General features: G+C 44.4%; 1 protein-coding gene across 2 annotated transcripts in view; it reads right to left on the bottom strand.

Annotated features, from left to right (window-relative positions):
- Positions 1-292: 292 nt before the first annotated feature.
- Positions 293-17,564, bottom strand: part of chchd6b (coiled-coil-helix-coiled-coil-helix domain containing 6b) — a 33,646-nt gene continuing 16,374 nt past the window's right edge. For both annotated transcript variants that reach the window (XM_028998717.1, XM_028998718.1), the window contains 3 exons: positions 13,789-13,859; positions 6,860-6,995; positions 293-810 (listed from right to left, as the gene is read on the bottom strand). In XM_028998717.1, the coding sequence (XP_028854550.1) occupies positions 784-810; positions 6,860-6,995; positions 13,789-13,859 (234 nt within the window). In that variant the 3' untranslated portion in view covers positions 293-783. The remainder of the gene's footprint in view (positions 811-6,859; positions 6,996-13,788; positions 13,860-17,564) is intronic.

A 17,564-nucleotide genomic window follows, 5' to 3' on the forward strand; every position in this document is an offset into this window, starting at 1 on the left:
TTAAGGGGGCCTGAAAACTTTCCGCACCCACTGTGTGTCTGTGTGTGTATATAATATTTTATATATATATATATATATATATATACACACACACACACACACACATACACACACACTCAGTTCCCTGAATACATCAGTATATTAGTAATGTACTTTAACATTATAAAACTGATTCATGAAGTAAAGTCTTTATGCATAGTGATAAATAGTAATACCAGTGTATACTAACCATGTAAAATTCTCATTATTTCAACATGATTATTCAATGTTCCATTTTAACAGGATATAGATATTTTACAGAAAAAAACTATTTTATTTCAGTTGATAAATGAGCCACAAATAGAGAATCCAAGATGATGAACGTAGATGGAGAGTGGAGATAATGCTCTGCACAGAAGTACAATCCAATAAAAACAGGGTCAGACTCTATATTTACTGCTGATGACCTGGGCTATCACACACACTCTCTCTCTCTCTTTCTCTCTCACACACACACACACACACACACACACAGATTTATTATACCACCATGAACACACAAGAACAGTTTTTAAAAATGTCCCAATTTACTTGTTCTAACACTTATTTCAAAACCCTGATTAGCATATTTGTGCAGCATCCATTCAGTTGCAACTTTACATTTTATGAAACAAACAAAACAATTTCTACTTGCTGGAGGGCATATTTTAATAAGTATGTCATTTCAAAATACACACATGTGAACACACAAATGCAGTGTCCAAATAATCCCTGGGAAACATGCTTATTGTTGCATCCTCCTTCTCATGCTCCATGGTTCACCATCGTGTTCTGTAAAGGAAAAAAAAAAGTGGTTCAATGAGTCCACTCTTTAGCACTCTCAGCTAATGCTACACGGTCAAACTGATGACAATGACTAATGTTTATTAATGTTCAGAAATAATCATCCTTTTGGCGAAGGGCTATACACAACCTTAACACTGCCATAACACTGAATCAAGACACTATAAAACTTTGGGGCCATACGACCGGCTTCTTTCAGTATTGCCTGCTGTCAAACTATCATATTTGGGATCAATGCCTTTTCAATTTCTGATGGTATCAGTATTTAGAAATAAATCTGTGCAAGTAAAAGGATAAGCCCCAATTTTAACTCGCAAAGGCATTTCAGAATTCAGTGCCATATAAGGAAGCACCACTAGAGGTGAAGCTAAACCTGAAGTCAGGTGGTGGCTGGCTAACAAACTCCAGCCAGATTGAGAAATCTGCTAATAAGGACATATTAACATAAATGGTCCACAATCGATCACCTCAGAATTGAACCATTTTGTGGCATTAGGTTTGCCTCTGGTGTCAATATGAAAAATCCAGCTCATTTAGTCTAGGAGTTACACTAGCTTGGACTTTCATCTCGCCTTTGTGAAAATGCTTGGCTGGCCATTTTCAGATGTGTTGGTCTTGGCACCTGATAAAGAAAAGCGGTACAAATACAGGACTTTATAATATGCATTTATGTAGCTTGTAGTGCCATTTAACATCAAACATTCTAAAAATGGGTCCCTATTCCTTTTTCATCAATTTTCATTGTACCATGGTCTACAATTGCACTTGCTTTCTTTCAGGAACATTATAAACCGCCACACATCATGACGGTCACTAAATATTTTTTAATTTGGTTAGGCAGACATCAATAAGCAGAAGATGACAGGACAAAGAGAAGATGTCAAGATGTGAAGATGAAGAAGAAATATAGTGAGAAACAAATCCAATGTTACGACAAGAGGGACAGAGTGAAAAAGAATGTGACCCGGGGAGCGAACAAAGTGAACGCTGTTTTCTTCCGTCATTACTGAGGCCGAGACCTGGCCGTGAACTCAGACTCAAACACAGATGACAGGATCACCTGAACTTAAAGTGCTGAATTAAAAACGCCCTCTGCTCCCCTCGCTGATAGGCCTCGTTTTATTGGATTATTAATTCACAGCTCTGTAATGACATGTCAGGTGTCTGCCTCTGTTCTGCTGGACAGATAATGATGTTGTATTAAAATGGACAGTGACATAGTGCCCCTGCACAGTGTGTGTGTGTGTGTGTGTGTGTGTGTGTCTGGGCTGCAGCCCGGGTCACCTCTGTATGAGAGATGGTTTTAATGGACTCTTCATCCTCCCTGTCTCCTCCCCGTAGGAATGATGAGAGTGTGTTTTCTCTGGAGGGAGAGACAACGCCCGGCCAGGGACACACATCTTAAAGACTGAGGGTCTTCAAACAGCAGCAGCGGCGCTCTCCGCAGTGCATCACACGGCAACGCTTCACACGGCAACGCTTCACTAAACACACACTCCTCCAGACTGGGTGACGTTCATTCTAAATACATTTTAAACGTGACGTTGATATTGTATGTGGCATATTGCGCACGACTTATTAATTATGAGTAACGTCTGAGAGGAAACCCACCTGCAGCCCTGCCGTGTCATTCTCTTTTCTCTGTCCGCGCAGGGCATCAAGGAACCGGTGTGTTTGCTGACTGTGAAAAACGTCTGAGGTCTCAGCAGTTTGAAGAGAGCGAATACAAAACTGAAAGTTTGTGTGTTTGTAAGTGCAGCCAGGGGGATTAAAAAAAGGCAGAAAAAAAAAGAAGAACTTTCTGGTCAGGACGATCAACACATCACGTCTGAGTTCTGAGACTGCACATAAGAATCTGGCAGAGGAACGTGTTCAAATGCCGCCCAAAATAACCAAAACGAGGCAAACGAGTGAATCACAAGCCGCCAAGAAAACCGCAGCTACGGAACACGTCTCGAAGACATTTGTAAATGAATAAAATCTGTCAAATCTGTAGTCTGGGAGCAAAAATGTGAAAGAATAGCCAAAAATAAAATGGTCAGGACTGACTACAGCGACAAAGTGTTTAGGGAAAGGCGTGACTATCGCAAGAGGGAGAGAGATGGAGGAGAGGAGAGGATAGAGCCTTCACTCCTTTGTCACACCTGACATTTTCTTTTGGCCTCCAGTCAGCGAGACCCCCATAAGCATGACAAAGCCACTGTCTGCAGGGAGAATAAGGAAGCGTCTGGAAAGAGACAGGAAATGGGCCAACTCAACCCAGAGGGTCAAAGGTATCGAGGCGATAGCCTTTGGAACAAGAGGCAGGAGATGGAGCCGATCACTCGGCGTAAGGAGAACGACACAAAGCCTGCAATCGGCATGTTGAATGGCCTTTTTTCAGTATTTTACTTTGCACATATATAATCCAGGGCTGTCACGATTAATCACAATTAATACTTAAAATGCCAGCCTTCCAATCTCTGCAAAAAAAACCCACCACCAGCAAGTTCACATGTGACAGGCAGATGGTTTCAATATAAAATTTTAAAACAATGTAAGTTCGCACAGACGCTGCAACAATAAAGACAATTTTATTGGAAAAAAAATGAAAATCGGTGTTGTTGGTCCCCTAATACTGTATATGAAGTCTCTTTCCAAAATTCAGCCTTTATGCAGAATTACAGCCACTTTTAGCCAGTCACACGATGAGATTTCCTCAGGACACGCCCTTTCGGTGTCTGTAGCTTTATATGTTAATTAGGAGGAGAGAGGTGTCATCAACACCATATACAAACCACAATGTTTGGTGCAGACAGGAAGTCTTGTCAGCGTTTTTCTAGAAAAAATGTATTTACCAGCTGGTTCTAAAAAAATTATAATAAATACATCTGTGCTCTTACATCAAACCACTGAGCAACCTCAACGCTTCACACGTTTTCAAGACATGACGGTAACCTTCAAGCCATGACAGAAGGTAACCTTTCCACTTATAACAACATAAGGGGACAAATTACAGATACATGTATGACTGTCTGCATTGATTCTTTTGCTCACAACCCTGTACTGAAGTATTAATGGTCTCTTAAAACAGGGGCAGTTTGTAGCCAAGTGGGTAAAAACCCACCCATCTACCATGTGATCCTCTAAGTCCTGGGCTGAACCTGAAATTAGTGAAGGTAGCTCACTCTGGATGAGTGGGTCGAAAGGCTAATGCTTAATAAAATGTCAGCGACTCCAAGACAATTCCAGCCTGAAGCACAAAAACGGTGCCTTGAACAATCAGAGACAAAAACCGCGGTATGAAAAAAAGTGGACAGGTTTGTTATATGCTAACTCCTTTTTTGTTTGGCGTCTGTGCATGAAATGACATCTGGGTAGTTGTATTCTGTCCCTCTTTCTCCTGTGCAGGGGTTTGGATTTACATTTGAAAGACGTCTTGCTAAAGAGACCTAAAGAAAAAAAACAAAGCTGGGGTGAAGAGTCCTCTCAGCGGATGTGGATGCGAGAGCTTCCTGTCGGGGACGCTGGCTGAATGCTGGCTTCTCGTGCTCAGGTGAAGATGGGGTAGGGGGGGGGTCATCTGGTAAGATTGACCAGCTCTCGTTAGCTAAGCTGGAGCTTGTTAGCTTGGCCCGGGCCTCGTTAGAACACTGGGGCCCGAGAGCTGGTTTCTGACCAGCGGAGCAAATCGTCTCTCTGTAATGTGGCAGGGTGCTGTGATGGACAGCGTTTGTGCTTATTTGTCGGGAAGAAGACGAGGAGAGAGGAGGCGAGATGAGACAATGCTCCCTGAGGTGACAGAGGCATAGTGGCTGGGGGAGATTATTATTTTTTTTTTTGCTCAGCTAACCTGCCTCACGCCATTTTCATAATAGCATGACAGCGCTATGAATAAGTGTCATTAGAAAAGCTTAAACTCTGCGTGAAAGGTCATTAATTTTTACCGCAGTGCTGCTAGGTCCAGCAGAATCAATTTCATAAATCGTGTTCTTCCGTGACAGCCCGTGCTGCATGTTCGAAACAGGCGAAAAAACAACAATTAATGGACATACTCGTGCGGCGCCGTGCTGATCGGCCATGACATGGTGTTCGCCCGGTGCACAAAGCACAAGCCCCCCTGCCGACGGTGCCAATTTCCAATAAAGCCTTTTATTCAAATTCCAAAAAATAAACAAGTAAATTTAAAAAAAAAGCGACGGAGCCCTGGGTTGAATCACAACGATCATACAGTTGCAGTGAACTGCATTTTATTTTGGTCGTTCGTCTTTTTCAACTGCTGTCAAAATAATAACCACAGACACACGAGCTGCTTCTTCAGTTTCTACCGTCCAACAAACCTGGCTCGTATCGTATATAAATACGATCCAGCCGAGCATTGATTAGTGGTCGTATTGGGTACTATTGACAAATCAGCAGAGCTGATCATTACGTCATTAGTGTTCGCCATCTTGTCACCCTGATTAAGTGCAGCTGTTTGTGCAATAAACACGGGTAAATATTTTTTCAATATGAGAATAATAATAGCTATTCTTTTCCAGACTATTAAAATACCCATTATTTACAAACAAACATGATACTGCATTCATTTACGGATTTATTTATTCGTTTTTTTTACCAATTTCAAAAGATCTTCAGAGCAACCCCGCAGCAGCACACATTCTCCCCGCAGGTGGGAAAATGGGAATGTAAACACACCAATGTCCTGCTCGAGAGGGCGCCATTCGTTATCGTTAGGCTAATTTGCCACAGCGCTGCCTTGGGATAAAGTACAAATAAATAAATGGTGCCCTAAATCCATGAATGAACGTGTTCTTTCAGCCGGTGTGCTCGGTTCGGCTCGGCTCGGCTCTAGGACTCGGGCCGGTGTCGGCGTGATGCACGTGGGTTGCCTGGCCGCACGCCCGCTCCAGTTGGACGGGCGCCAGGCAGAGCACCAGCTCCAGGGCTCAGTCATTCACCCGCCCTCCCTACGTGTGTATATGTGTGTGTGTGTTTGTGTGTGCGTGTGTGTGTGTGTGCGTGTGTGTGTGTGTGTGTGCGTGTGTGTGTGTGTGTGTGTGTGTGTGTGTGCGTGTGCATAGCCGTGTAAATGAGTCTCAGACACAAGCAGCAATATGCACAAATGCTGCACCCCCAGTTTTAATAAGAGCCTCGGCTTTGTGTTGGGCGGCGAGGAACGCCTGAGTGCGCCCGGAATAAAAAGCCCCTGTGTCTTACTGGGGAATAAAGGACAGAACACAACAACCGCGGCGGCACATTCATCCGCTCACACGCGCCGACAATACAGACGCGCAACACAGGCCACTGCATTTCAATATCCTGAGAGACAAACCAGGTTTTATGAACACTAATGCAAAAAAAAAAAAAAAAAAAAAAAAAAAGAAACACACACACAAACCCAAACCTTTACCCCCACCTCCAGGAGCCTTTCTCTTAGTTTTTCCCCCTCATTTGTATACTTTTCATTATTTGTATACTTTTATCTTTTATGTATTAGCCAAACTGTGGTAGTGAAGATAATATGAAAATTGGTCCTCATAAAAGGGACATCCTAAAAGAAATTAAATTCTCTGGGGATTAAGCAGTGTTAAAAAAATTACTGAATACGTAAAAAAAGAACAATTTACTGACTAAAGTATTCTGTAGAAATAAGTCTGCGTGTCCCTGTTTTCCTCTAATTCCCCATTTGCATAATAAACGCTTGCCGGAATCAGAGTGTAAAAGATGTACTGTGGCAATAGCTTCTATGAAAGACACTTGTAAGTGAATTAAGCGTCCGTCTGTGAACAGCGACGACTCGTTTTTCCTTTAACGTATCCAGATTGATCTGAAATGAAAATAAATTAAGCGTGCCTCCATATCCTCAGCGTGCCGGTCAGATAATTTATAGCATTCAATCCTAGCCTGGGCCAAAAGGATAAACTGCTCATTAATGTCATTTGCGCTTGGATGCACTGAGAACTAATGTGGCTTTGGAAAACTGACACACACACACACACACACACACACACACACACACACACACACACACACACACACACACACACACACACACCTTCTTGGCAGTGCTGATGCAGTTCATGTACTCCTTGGCCAGGCTGGAGCAGGCGAGGGTCTGGTGTCTGTTCTCTTTATAGCATCTCAGCACCTGAGACTGCAGCGCTGCACAGATAGGTGCGGTGTGCCGAGGCCTGAGGTGGGGGAACAAAGACGGAAAGACACACACACACACACAAAAAAAAAAAAAAAAAAGAAGAATTCATTAAATTATAATTCATACATTAAACCGACATTATTTTGTGCAGTTCATACAATTTGAGAGCGAGAGAGAGAGAGAGAAACTGACAGCTCACACATAACATCTGGGTGGTAGTAGCCCAGTGGTTAACACACTCGCCTATGAACAAGAAGAACCTATGAACCTGGGTTCAAACCCCACTTACTACCATTGTGTCCCTGAGCAAGACACTTAACCCTAACTTGCTCCAGGGAGACTGTCCCTGTAACTACTGAATGTAAGTCGCTCTGGACAAGGGCGTCTGATAAATGCTGTAAATGTAAATGAATGCTTTATGTTATGAGTTGTTTATTAATGTTATTGATATTATTATAGTCCTTACTTTTCTATCAAAAGTTGTTTGTATCTGTGGAATTCTAGTTACTGAATACATTTCTCACGCCAATAAAAAGCAGAGAGGAAAAATGGAATGTTAACAAGTTTTTACATTGCAACTCCAGTACTGTACTATGCAGGCTACAAACAGTAAAGCCTATAAAACAGTGCGGCCGTACTGTACTACAACGTTTACACCCGCCCCTCAATCCCAGGCAGTCAGCAAATCACAGGTAATCATCGCTAATGGAGCAGATCTGCACGCTCTCGTTTTACCGCCACGTGGACGCATGTGGCGGCGTCTCATCTCCCGAATACAGGCATCCAGGGACAGGATCAACACTAAATCACGAAACACGGGCCACTAATGACTGCCTGTAGAAAAAGACTGATGTCTTATTCTTATTAAAATTCCCCCCGTTCTGTGGTAGCTTTTAGTGCAGGGCCCTCCCTTCCACACCAATCTGGGAAACAATCTTGTTTAAAGGAAATAAATATGAAGCCATTCCCTGATATTTAAAATGGCAGCACGTGGCATTTTGGCAGAAGAGTCTGAAGCAGAAAATTGCTTGTGCTACTTCTGAGCTCCGTGTTCAATTATAGGTGAGATGTTTTATTAAAGCCGATCAGCTCAGTTTTTTTTTTTCTTTTTACTTTCATCAACTTAAAGTGCAGAGTCATGAGCCGGAGAATAGCGAAAGAACGTATTAAAGAAAAGATTATTACATTTGTCCATTAGGTTGTAGACACCGAACGTGTATTTATCTCAGCAGCATTACACGGGGGGATAAAACTGATGAGCATAACGCTGTTCTCGTTGCTGTAAAAGGGTTTTCCTGCGTGTGTAGTGGGATAGAATTAAAAGTGAACAGAGTTCATTACTCTCCGAGAGCAACAAAGGCAAAAAGTGACAATGCAGTCACAATCGCGATTTAAAACGGGCAGCCTGTCCCCACCACAGACACACTTGCGAGCGGTGGCATCCTGATATCACACGGCGACCGCAGATGTTCACCTTCTGCTGACTGAACACAGCAGGCCTTTTCATTTAGATACAATTACACCGAATCGTTTTCTTTTTGGCTGGTGCCTGAAATGCCACGAGAATTTTCGTTTGTCAATGAAAAATACAGACGGGTGAAAGAACGCAATTCCAGTGGAATACGAGTCTCTCTACAACAAGGGTGGTCGCCGTTCTTCCAAAAGAGCCTATGATTAGAACATACTTGTTCATTGTGGATGGACATGTCATCATCCTGGAAGGCTCCAATATAATTGTTTCATCGTAGGATGAAACAATAGCCTATACGAGAAAAGTTCATACAGAAATTCACACGACCCCCACCAAAAAAAACACAGTGCGCGTTTTTCCATCAGTCAGATTTGATCTTTTTTAAAATGAGCTTAGTCACCTGTCTGCATTTAAAATGTTATAAAATAAACAATCGAATTCTATTAGGTTAAACACAAATGTCTGCAGTGATAAGTCCAGGCATGTGGAAATGTTTCATATAAATCGTACAGGAATTCTGTGAAAAATCCATTATCCTCATACACTCACGGGGCATGTATGAATCTCACACGCTTCATCTATGTTGACATATATGAGACAGGAATGTAAGAGGCCATAAATCATAGGCGGTCATGTAAATCAAGACAGGAGTTACACACAAATCTAGTTAAAAAGAACCAAAAAAAAAAAAATAAATTTACAACTCTTCCAAACCAGCAGGGCTGAGACATGAAGAAATTTCAACCTGACCTATTTTGAAAGCATCAGCATGGAACCCAACACGCCATGTCATGCCGCAGTATAACAGATATCCCCCGAGCGAACAGAGGAGTGCGGCGGGGTGGTCAGATGGATCTGATGAACTCCGAATTTACCTGGTCGGCCTTGTGAGTGTCAGGATTAAAGATTGTTCCAGATTAAAAACACATTTCACTGGAGCAGGTTATAACCTGCAGATAAGGCTGGTGGCATATCTACAGTAGATGGGCTGCTTTATTTATTTATTTCTCTCTCCCTCTTTTTTTCTTTCCCAAAGTGTAAAACTCCATGAGCATCTCGCTCGCTCTCTCTCTCTCTCTCTCTCTCTCTCTCTTTGACGAGGAGAGGAGAACACCAGAGAGGGCTTGGCAGGCACTGATGTGAACAGAAAGTGATGCAGATTTGAACCAAACAGCAGCAAACAACACAGAACTGCTTGTTGAGTTGCCATGCGATAGTCAGACAAAGTGAAGGAACATCTGTGTGTTTAAGAAAGCAGAAAAAAAAAAAAACTAGATTAAAAGCATAGCCGGAAAGCCAGAGAGAGCGATGGAGAGAAAGAGGAAAAGAAGGAGAAGGCTGGGCAGCCCTCACTGTGTGATGAATGTGTGGTGTGGTGCTGCTGGACAGGCCGCGTCTGCTATAATGAATGCTCCTGTTTTTGAAGGAGAGAAAACAATGGCCGGGCTTCCTAATTGGCTCCAGTTGTCTATCGGCCTCGGCAGCAAACCACCGAACAGGCCACAGGCGCCCGAGAGCCATTGGAAAGGAGGAAAAATACGCACAAACAAAATTGCACGCGGAAGTAACAGAGGCTACTACGTGCAAAAGTATAGAGACGCACCGAGTCGGCTTTGGGGACGCGGCTGAAAGTGGCTTCCCACTGCAGGGGAGAAACGAGTGGAGCTGAGAGCCATTCTTACCCAGCAATTCATTAAATGCCTCCTAATTCCGCTCATTCAATTACAGCCCCGTTTCAATCGTCCCCACACTCTTCTTACATTTAAATACATTTAACAGGGAGAGCAAGGTGTGAACGGAGGGGGAGAGAAGGAGAGAGAAGCCACTGATTAGCTGAAGAAACCAAAAAAAAAAGAGAGAGGCAGGCTGAGAAGGGTTTTTTTTTTTATATATTAAGGAGAGCGGAGGAGAGCAGGATGGGGACAAGTAAACAAGGAGAGCGGGAGGAAGAGGGAGGGATGCACTGTGCTGTAAGTAAAGGTCAGAGGAAGATGGACAGGCGGGGGTGGTGGGGCAGGCATGGTAACTAAGGAAACCAAGTGATATAAAAACCCAACAGGGACGAGGTCAGGAATGGACCGGACACACGGTGAGGGAGAGGAACTGGTATACACCCAACAGTCACATCATCAAAACCGCCGCATCTGCTATCCAGAGGTATCCAAAGCAGACCTGTTAAGACCAGTTTGGTTTTTGATGTGGGACAAAATGTATGAGCACCACTTTATATACACTGCTACAAATAAAAAAAACACAACAACTCCAAGATAACTCCAATTTAATCACACTTCTGTGAAATCAGATGAAGCAACACTGATTGACAATAAATTTTACATACTGTTGTGCAAAGGGAATGGAAATTATTCCAACAGGTGGAAATTATAGACAATAAGCAAGATGTCCCCAATAAAGCCGTGGTTCTGCAGGTGGTGACCACAGACCACTTCTCAGTTCCTAATCTTTCTGGCTGATGTTTTGTTCACTTTTGAATGCTGCTGGTGCTTTCACTCTAGTGGTAGCAGGAGACGGAGTCTACAACCCACACAAGTGGCTCAAGTAGTGCAGCTCATCCAGGATGCACATCAATGTGAGCTGTGGCAAGAAGGTTTACTGTGTCTGTCAGCGTAGTGTCCGGAGCATGGAGGCTCTACCAGGAGACAGGCCAGTACATCAGGAGACGTGGAGGGCCACGACCCAACAGCAGGATCGCTACCTCCACCTTTGTACAAGGAGGAACAGGAGGAACACTGCCAAAACCCTGTAAAATACCTCCAGCAGGCCACAAATGTGCATGTTTCTGCACAAAAATTTAGAAACAGACTCCATGAGGGCGGTATGAGGGCCCGACATACATAGTTGGGGGTTGTGCTTACAGTCCAACACCGTGCAGCATACTAGGAATTTGCCAGAGAACTCAAAGATTGGCAAATTCGCCCCTGGGAGGTCAAGTTGGATCAGCCTCTAGTGTGTTCTTTCACTTTAATTTTGAGTGTGACTCCAAATCCAGACCTCCATGGGTTAATAAATTTGATTTCCATCGATAATGTTTGTGTGATTTTGTTGTCAGCACATTCAACTATGTAAAGAACAAAGTTAAACAAGAATTAAATAAGAATTCACTTCATTCAGATCTAGGATGTGTTATTTTTGTGTGTGTGTGTGTGTGTGTGTGTGAGATTTAGGAGAATCATTCCAAAACCAAACAGACCTGCTGAATGAGGTGGTTTAGATTTAAAATGTCCAGCCACGCCTTGATCTAAAAAGACCACTCCTACCAACATTAAATGTGCGCACGATCACTTATTATTTTGTGGACGTGGGGACATTGTGACAATAAAGATGTGTAACATGCAACAAAACCCTCAGGTCTACAAATTAACATCCACGTGAATGCAGGACCCACTACCAGCTTGTAACACAACAGGAAGAACTGAGAGAAGGAGAGAACGTATATAAGTGCAGGAGTAAATGCCCTGAATGACCGACGTTCTCAGCACCGTGTGTGTGTGTGTGTGTGTGTGTGTGTGAGTGGCTGCAGGCTCTGATTTAGCCCAGTTTAAACACTCCCCTCACTCCCCACACACCCTCGGCAAAAGGTCACCAATTACCCCAATACAGGAAATGTGCTAATTATGCACAGTGTGATGTGGCGCGTGGCGGACTCTCAGGAGGAGCAGACGGCTCCCACCAATCCCAGCATGCCCCTGCGTGCCGCTCTGCACTTAATGAACGCTCTGCAGATACTCACGCATCGCTACGCCCAGAGCGTGCGAGAGAGAGAGATTCTCCATGGAAACTCCAGTTATGACTCATAAATTAACCAAACAGCACGATATACACCTTACTTTATACACCGTACAACTGTGAGCAACAGGATCACATGAGGAAATGGCTACAGGGAGACTCAACTCTTCACCAACAAGGAGATGCCAGGGCCGGCAGAGATGAGTCTCCCTTCGTCCTTCTAAACGCAATAAGCAGCCAGAACACCCCTGGCCCATTATACCAGATCTTCTGTAGCATGGTGCCTCCACGCAGCAAGACTTGTGTTTCCAACAAATCATGAAAAGTCATTGTGGTCTCTGCTTTTAACCATCACCCTTGGTGAGCAGTGGGCAGCCATGAAAGGCGCCCGGGGAGCAGCGTGTGGGGACGGTGCTTTGCTCAGTGCCACCTTGGTGGTTCAGCATTGGCACCGGCAACCTTCTGATTACGTGTCCCCTTCCTAGTCCACCACTGCCCCAAAGTTTAAGATTTGAACCCGGGTCAAAGACTGGTGAGACTGCGGTGCTCTCTGTAATTAGTAAGAGACTTCTACACTATAGTCACCATGGAGATGCCGGGGACTGAACCCAGGACCTCATACACGCTACATTGCCACATAAAAGATGTATGCTCGCTTGGATCGAGATCTTGAAACACCTTGAAATTGCTGTTGTGCTCCACTCTGCTGAAACAGGTCACGTGTTCAAGTAACCTCCACATGAATGCAGGACCCACGTCTACCTCCGCCGTGATGCCTTCTTCCCCGAGCAGATCATGGTATCACGTCCCTCCCAGGCAGTCAGATGTGAAAAACATTTAAAATATCTGCTGACTTGATTTTCAACACTGCACACAACACTATTAGGGGTGTTGAAATGAATAGTCAAAGCATAACATGCTCGATTGTATGACGTGCTGATTTGCTCTTCTAACTAGGAGAAAACTTCTAGTTGGGAAGTAGCGCCGGTAGAGAATGTACAGCGCCGCTCCGGGCAGGAGTTCGGACTCGACCAGGCGGAGGGTTGAAATGATCACCCTCTGATGCGCACTTCTTGCTGTGCCATGTAGCCGCGCTCGATTGACGTTAGTTAACTCCTGTCGGGATTTCGGCACCCTCCGAACACCCTCCGTCCCTGCTGGACGCCAGCGCGGATGCTTTGATTTGCTCTAATGAGCAGAAAAGCGGTCGCCGTTCAGTCCGCGTTCACCTGATACCACGGACGCCCAAAAAAACCGCCTGGATCAGACGTCAGGCTTTAACTCTCATCTCACTGGCGTGTTGGAAAACATAATGTGAAGTAATTGATGGGATGCATTTTGGTGCACTGATAAATCAATCGAATCTTGAGACCAGAAATGGTTCATACCTCTACTTTCTATCTATACCCAGCGTACATTTACATTTATGGATTTTATCCATAAACTTATCCAAAGTGATTTACGAATCTGTAGTTACAAACAATAAATGACAGTAAGTGGGGTTTGAACCTGTGACTTCTGGTCTTCTGGTACATGGACGAGTGTGTTACCCGCTTTACAGGTGGTGAGCATGCAGGGAATTTGTTTCAATAGCGTGATTTCATTCTCCACTTACAGAATACGAGCCTCGGCTTTGGTGGCTTCCTGTCTGTAGTGCTCAGACGTCTGCTGGTACTGCTCCAGGTTCTACAGGCAAACACAGGGGGAAACCGGATTAATGGGGAGCCCCGCCGAGCCTGACATGATCAGTCGCAGCTCGGGTGGGGTCTTCAGTGAATGACTGTCAATTACAGTAACGCATTTGCATGCATCTACACAATAAACCACACCCACACAAACCTTCTTATGCAAGGGAAATCTAGATTAAAGTAGCTGAATGCAACATCTGCGATCAATCTCCACATGATTTCCCCAAAAACCACATCGTGCCTCATCTCTAATGACCCCAAAACATCAAGAAGAACCCTTAAAATCAGCCACAGTGTCCTACTGCTGCTTTATTTTCATTAAATTGATTCACCAAATTAAAGATGACGGTGATAAGCAACAGTGGACAGGAGTTGCACTTTATAAAATAAATTAGTTAATAAATTACTCAAAACCAACTACCAGAGTGCAGTGCAGGTCAGGACACTGCAGATAACATGAAGACGGCCTTTTGCCGCAACCCAGCTAAATTAAAGCACATTAAAAGCAACCACACGGCTGCGGCCGCGCGTTCGTCGATAGCCTTTTTGCAGAGCCTCGACGACACCCCATAAAGTTTTATTTAGTGTGCAGACTGCTGGCATTTAGACAGCAATTACCAGTCGGAGGCAGACTGCGGAGAGGAAGCTGAGCTAGGCGGCCCCGGCCATCCCCAAGGGCTTTCACCCAACCGCTACTGGGCTGAAGACGGCACGCCATTAAAATATTACTGCAGCACGAAGTGTCGCTTCGCTTCTGCCTTTACCTTCTCACATATACCAAACCAAAAAAGAAAGAGAGAGAGAGAGAGAGACATTTCCAATGCAGTCTGTTCAACCTCCAGCAAGTGTAGAGTAAAACGTTACAGAGTTCCTCCAACCTCACCAAGGCTGGAATGTTGGTTTTACTCCAGCGACTGTCATCCATAATGACCCTCTTCCTTAAAAAACCACACACTTTTATTTCTGAGCTGGTGCGGCTGTAGACACAGAGCTGTGGAGGGTGTTACAGCGTCTCCATGGTGATTGTCATATTTTAGGTGTGCTGCTAAACGCAGAACTCCCACCCCCTGGTTAAATGGTCACATGATGAGACAGGTGATGCAGCAGGAGCGAGGCATGAGGATTCTCATGCATCCCCGCTAAAATGAGACAGTGGCATAAACCCAATGTTCAAAAAAACTTTATTTTTTTCCAGTGCATCTTCTGAATGTTAGCAGGTTTTTGGACTGGTGGTGTGTACACACACACACACACACACACACACACAGAATGCATAAAGGGGGGCAAGAGAGTGTGACAGAAGAGAAAAAGAGAGAGAGTGCCGTGGCGGATTAGCGCGGCGAGGCTCTGTGCTCCAGTAGTCATGGATTCAGATGGGCCGATGTCACCGACTGCTTTTCACGCTTTAAGAGTCGGACGCCGGGGATTATTTTCGGTGGTGGAAACTTAACAAAGAGCAGGGAGGATTAGACTGTACGATGAATTTTAAAAAGCTACTGTTTACGCAAGTCACTCACGTACCGCATCCTTATGGAAGGTCCTCATCAAATGCATGTATGTGATTAGAGAGCACTTGAGTCGACAAAAGGGGGGAGGGAGAGGAAGAAAGACGGACAGAGAGGTTAAAAAAAAAAAGAAAAAATTTTAGCATGTTTTTTTCCCGTAGATGATGAGTGTGTGTGCACGAATGCCTGTGTATGTGTCTGTGTGTATTGTACAAATTCAATGTGCGTGTATTCAAGCATGGGCTCATATTTTAATACGCCCGGTAAGTCAGGCTGTGAAAAGAAACAAGGCAGTTTAATGGTAAAGGACAGTCGACTTTATCACAGATTGCTGGGTCAGGTTTAAGAGGGAGCGCGCTTTCTAATCAGTTAAAGAAGCATACCCATAACCGAAGTTTAAGTTTAAAGTTGAAAGTCTTTATTGTCATTGCACAATCATACTTACTTTAACAGTACAACGACATTGAGGTCCTGCCCACCAGCCAGTGCAAAATGCCATAAAAGATACACATGAGGTAAAATAAATATGGAATAAATACCAACCTGTAGAGGAGTGTGCAAAACAAGTCAAATGAGTGAGGTAGCGTACTAGTATGAATCGTAGTAAATGTAATGTATGTGTTTGTGTTGAGTGCTATTGCCTGGTCATAAAAACTGTGGCTCACTCTATTTGTTCTTGACCTCAGCGCCCTGAATCTCCTGGCAGAGGGCAGCATCTCAAACGCCCCACAAACCCCGGGGTGTGTGCAGTCTCTACTGATGCTCCAATGGTTTTCCCTGCAGTGTTGAGGACCTTCTGTAGTGACTTCTTGCCCGCCATTGTGCATCTTGCGTACCACACAGAGATGCAATATGTCAGAACAGCGGTAGAAGCCTGTCAGCAGCTCCTTCCTCAGGTTAACTCTCCTGAGGACCCTCAGAAAATGGAATCACCTTCTTTACTACCGCCAAGGTGTTGGAGCTCCATTTCAAATATGCATGCAACACCCAAGAACTTAAAACTGGTCACCTTCTCCACACACCCCCCTTTGATGGAGATGAGCTGTAGGTTGGCATTTCTCTTCCTGAAGTTGTGGATGAGTTCCTTTGAGGTGTTGTTTTCCACACACCATCCCACCAGTCTCTGGACCCCCTCCCTGTACACTGTCTCATCATCATTGGAGACGAGCCCCACCACAGTGGTGTCATCTGCGAACTTGATGATTGTGTTTTTTTGGGTGGGTGCTGACACAGTCATACGTGTACAGTGGAGGACTTAGTACGCACCCCTGTGGAGATCCGTTTTTTCCTCTCTGTTTGCGATCGGAGAGAAATTCTCTTATCCAGCAGCAGACGGAAATGTCAATGCCCATGTCCAGATCAGTTGCAGGTTCAAATCCAGAACTGCCAAAGCACAGTCCCCACTCACTGCTCCCCAGGCACCTTTCATGGCTGCCCTCTGCTCACTGTGTGCAGTGTGTATCACAATGACCAAATACTTTCACTTTCGTTCACTGTATCTATCAGCATGTATGCTGCGGGCATGTATGCTGCGCTCTCACATGAAGTATTGGTAGCAGGTCACCCTAATCCACAAAATCAGTGGATCACCTGATTGTTGTGCAGAGATGGTTCTATTTCTCAGTTCATCCATACATGTCCCAATTTGTTTATTCATTCAAAAAGTACTTGATTTTAGAAAACTCATAAACAATACATAACTCATAAAAGGTGCACAACCCTCTAGTACCCTCTAGGCTACTGCCACCCCCCATGCTAGCGAGCATGTTGTTACCAACTGGAGTTATGCAGATGACACACACCTTCTACAGGTTTTACACCACAGCCGAGGTAGGAGGTGGCATTAAATATACCAGTGCACGTCACTAAACTTCCACCTTCAACTGCCGAAAAAACAATGGCTTAGGACAATGACCTATTGTACTAGATTTATTTATGTGAACAGGGAGAAACAGCAGAACATGAGCTGAAAGGTGAAGACTGGACAAGAAGAGAGGGAGAGAAGGGGAGACTAAAGATGTACTTAAATGGGGGATGTAGGGAGGTCTCAGTCCACTTCTCAGCTCCTCGCCTTCTGAAACACAGTGTCGACACTTGGGACCCGCCCACTGCCGTGCATAAAAGTGTTAGTTGAGCGCTAAATACCCAGAGCCCCACAGGGTGATGAAAGAGTGTGAGCACAATCCTCCTGTTGGCGA

Source organism: Denticeps clupeoides, chromosome 12, assembly GCF_900700375.1.
Source record: "Denticeps clupeoides chromosome 12, fDenClu1.1, whole genome shotgun sequence".
Classification (NCBI taxonomy): domain Eukaryota; kingdom Metazoa; phylum Chordata; class Actinopteri; order Clupeiformes; family Denticipitidae; genus Denticeps; species Denticeps clupeoides.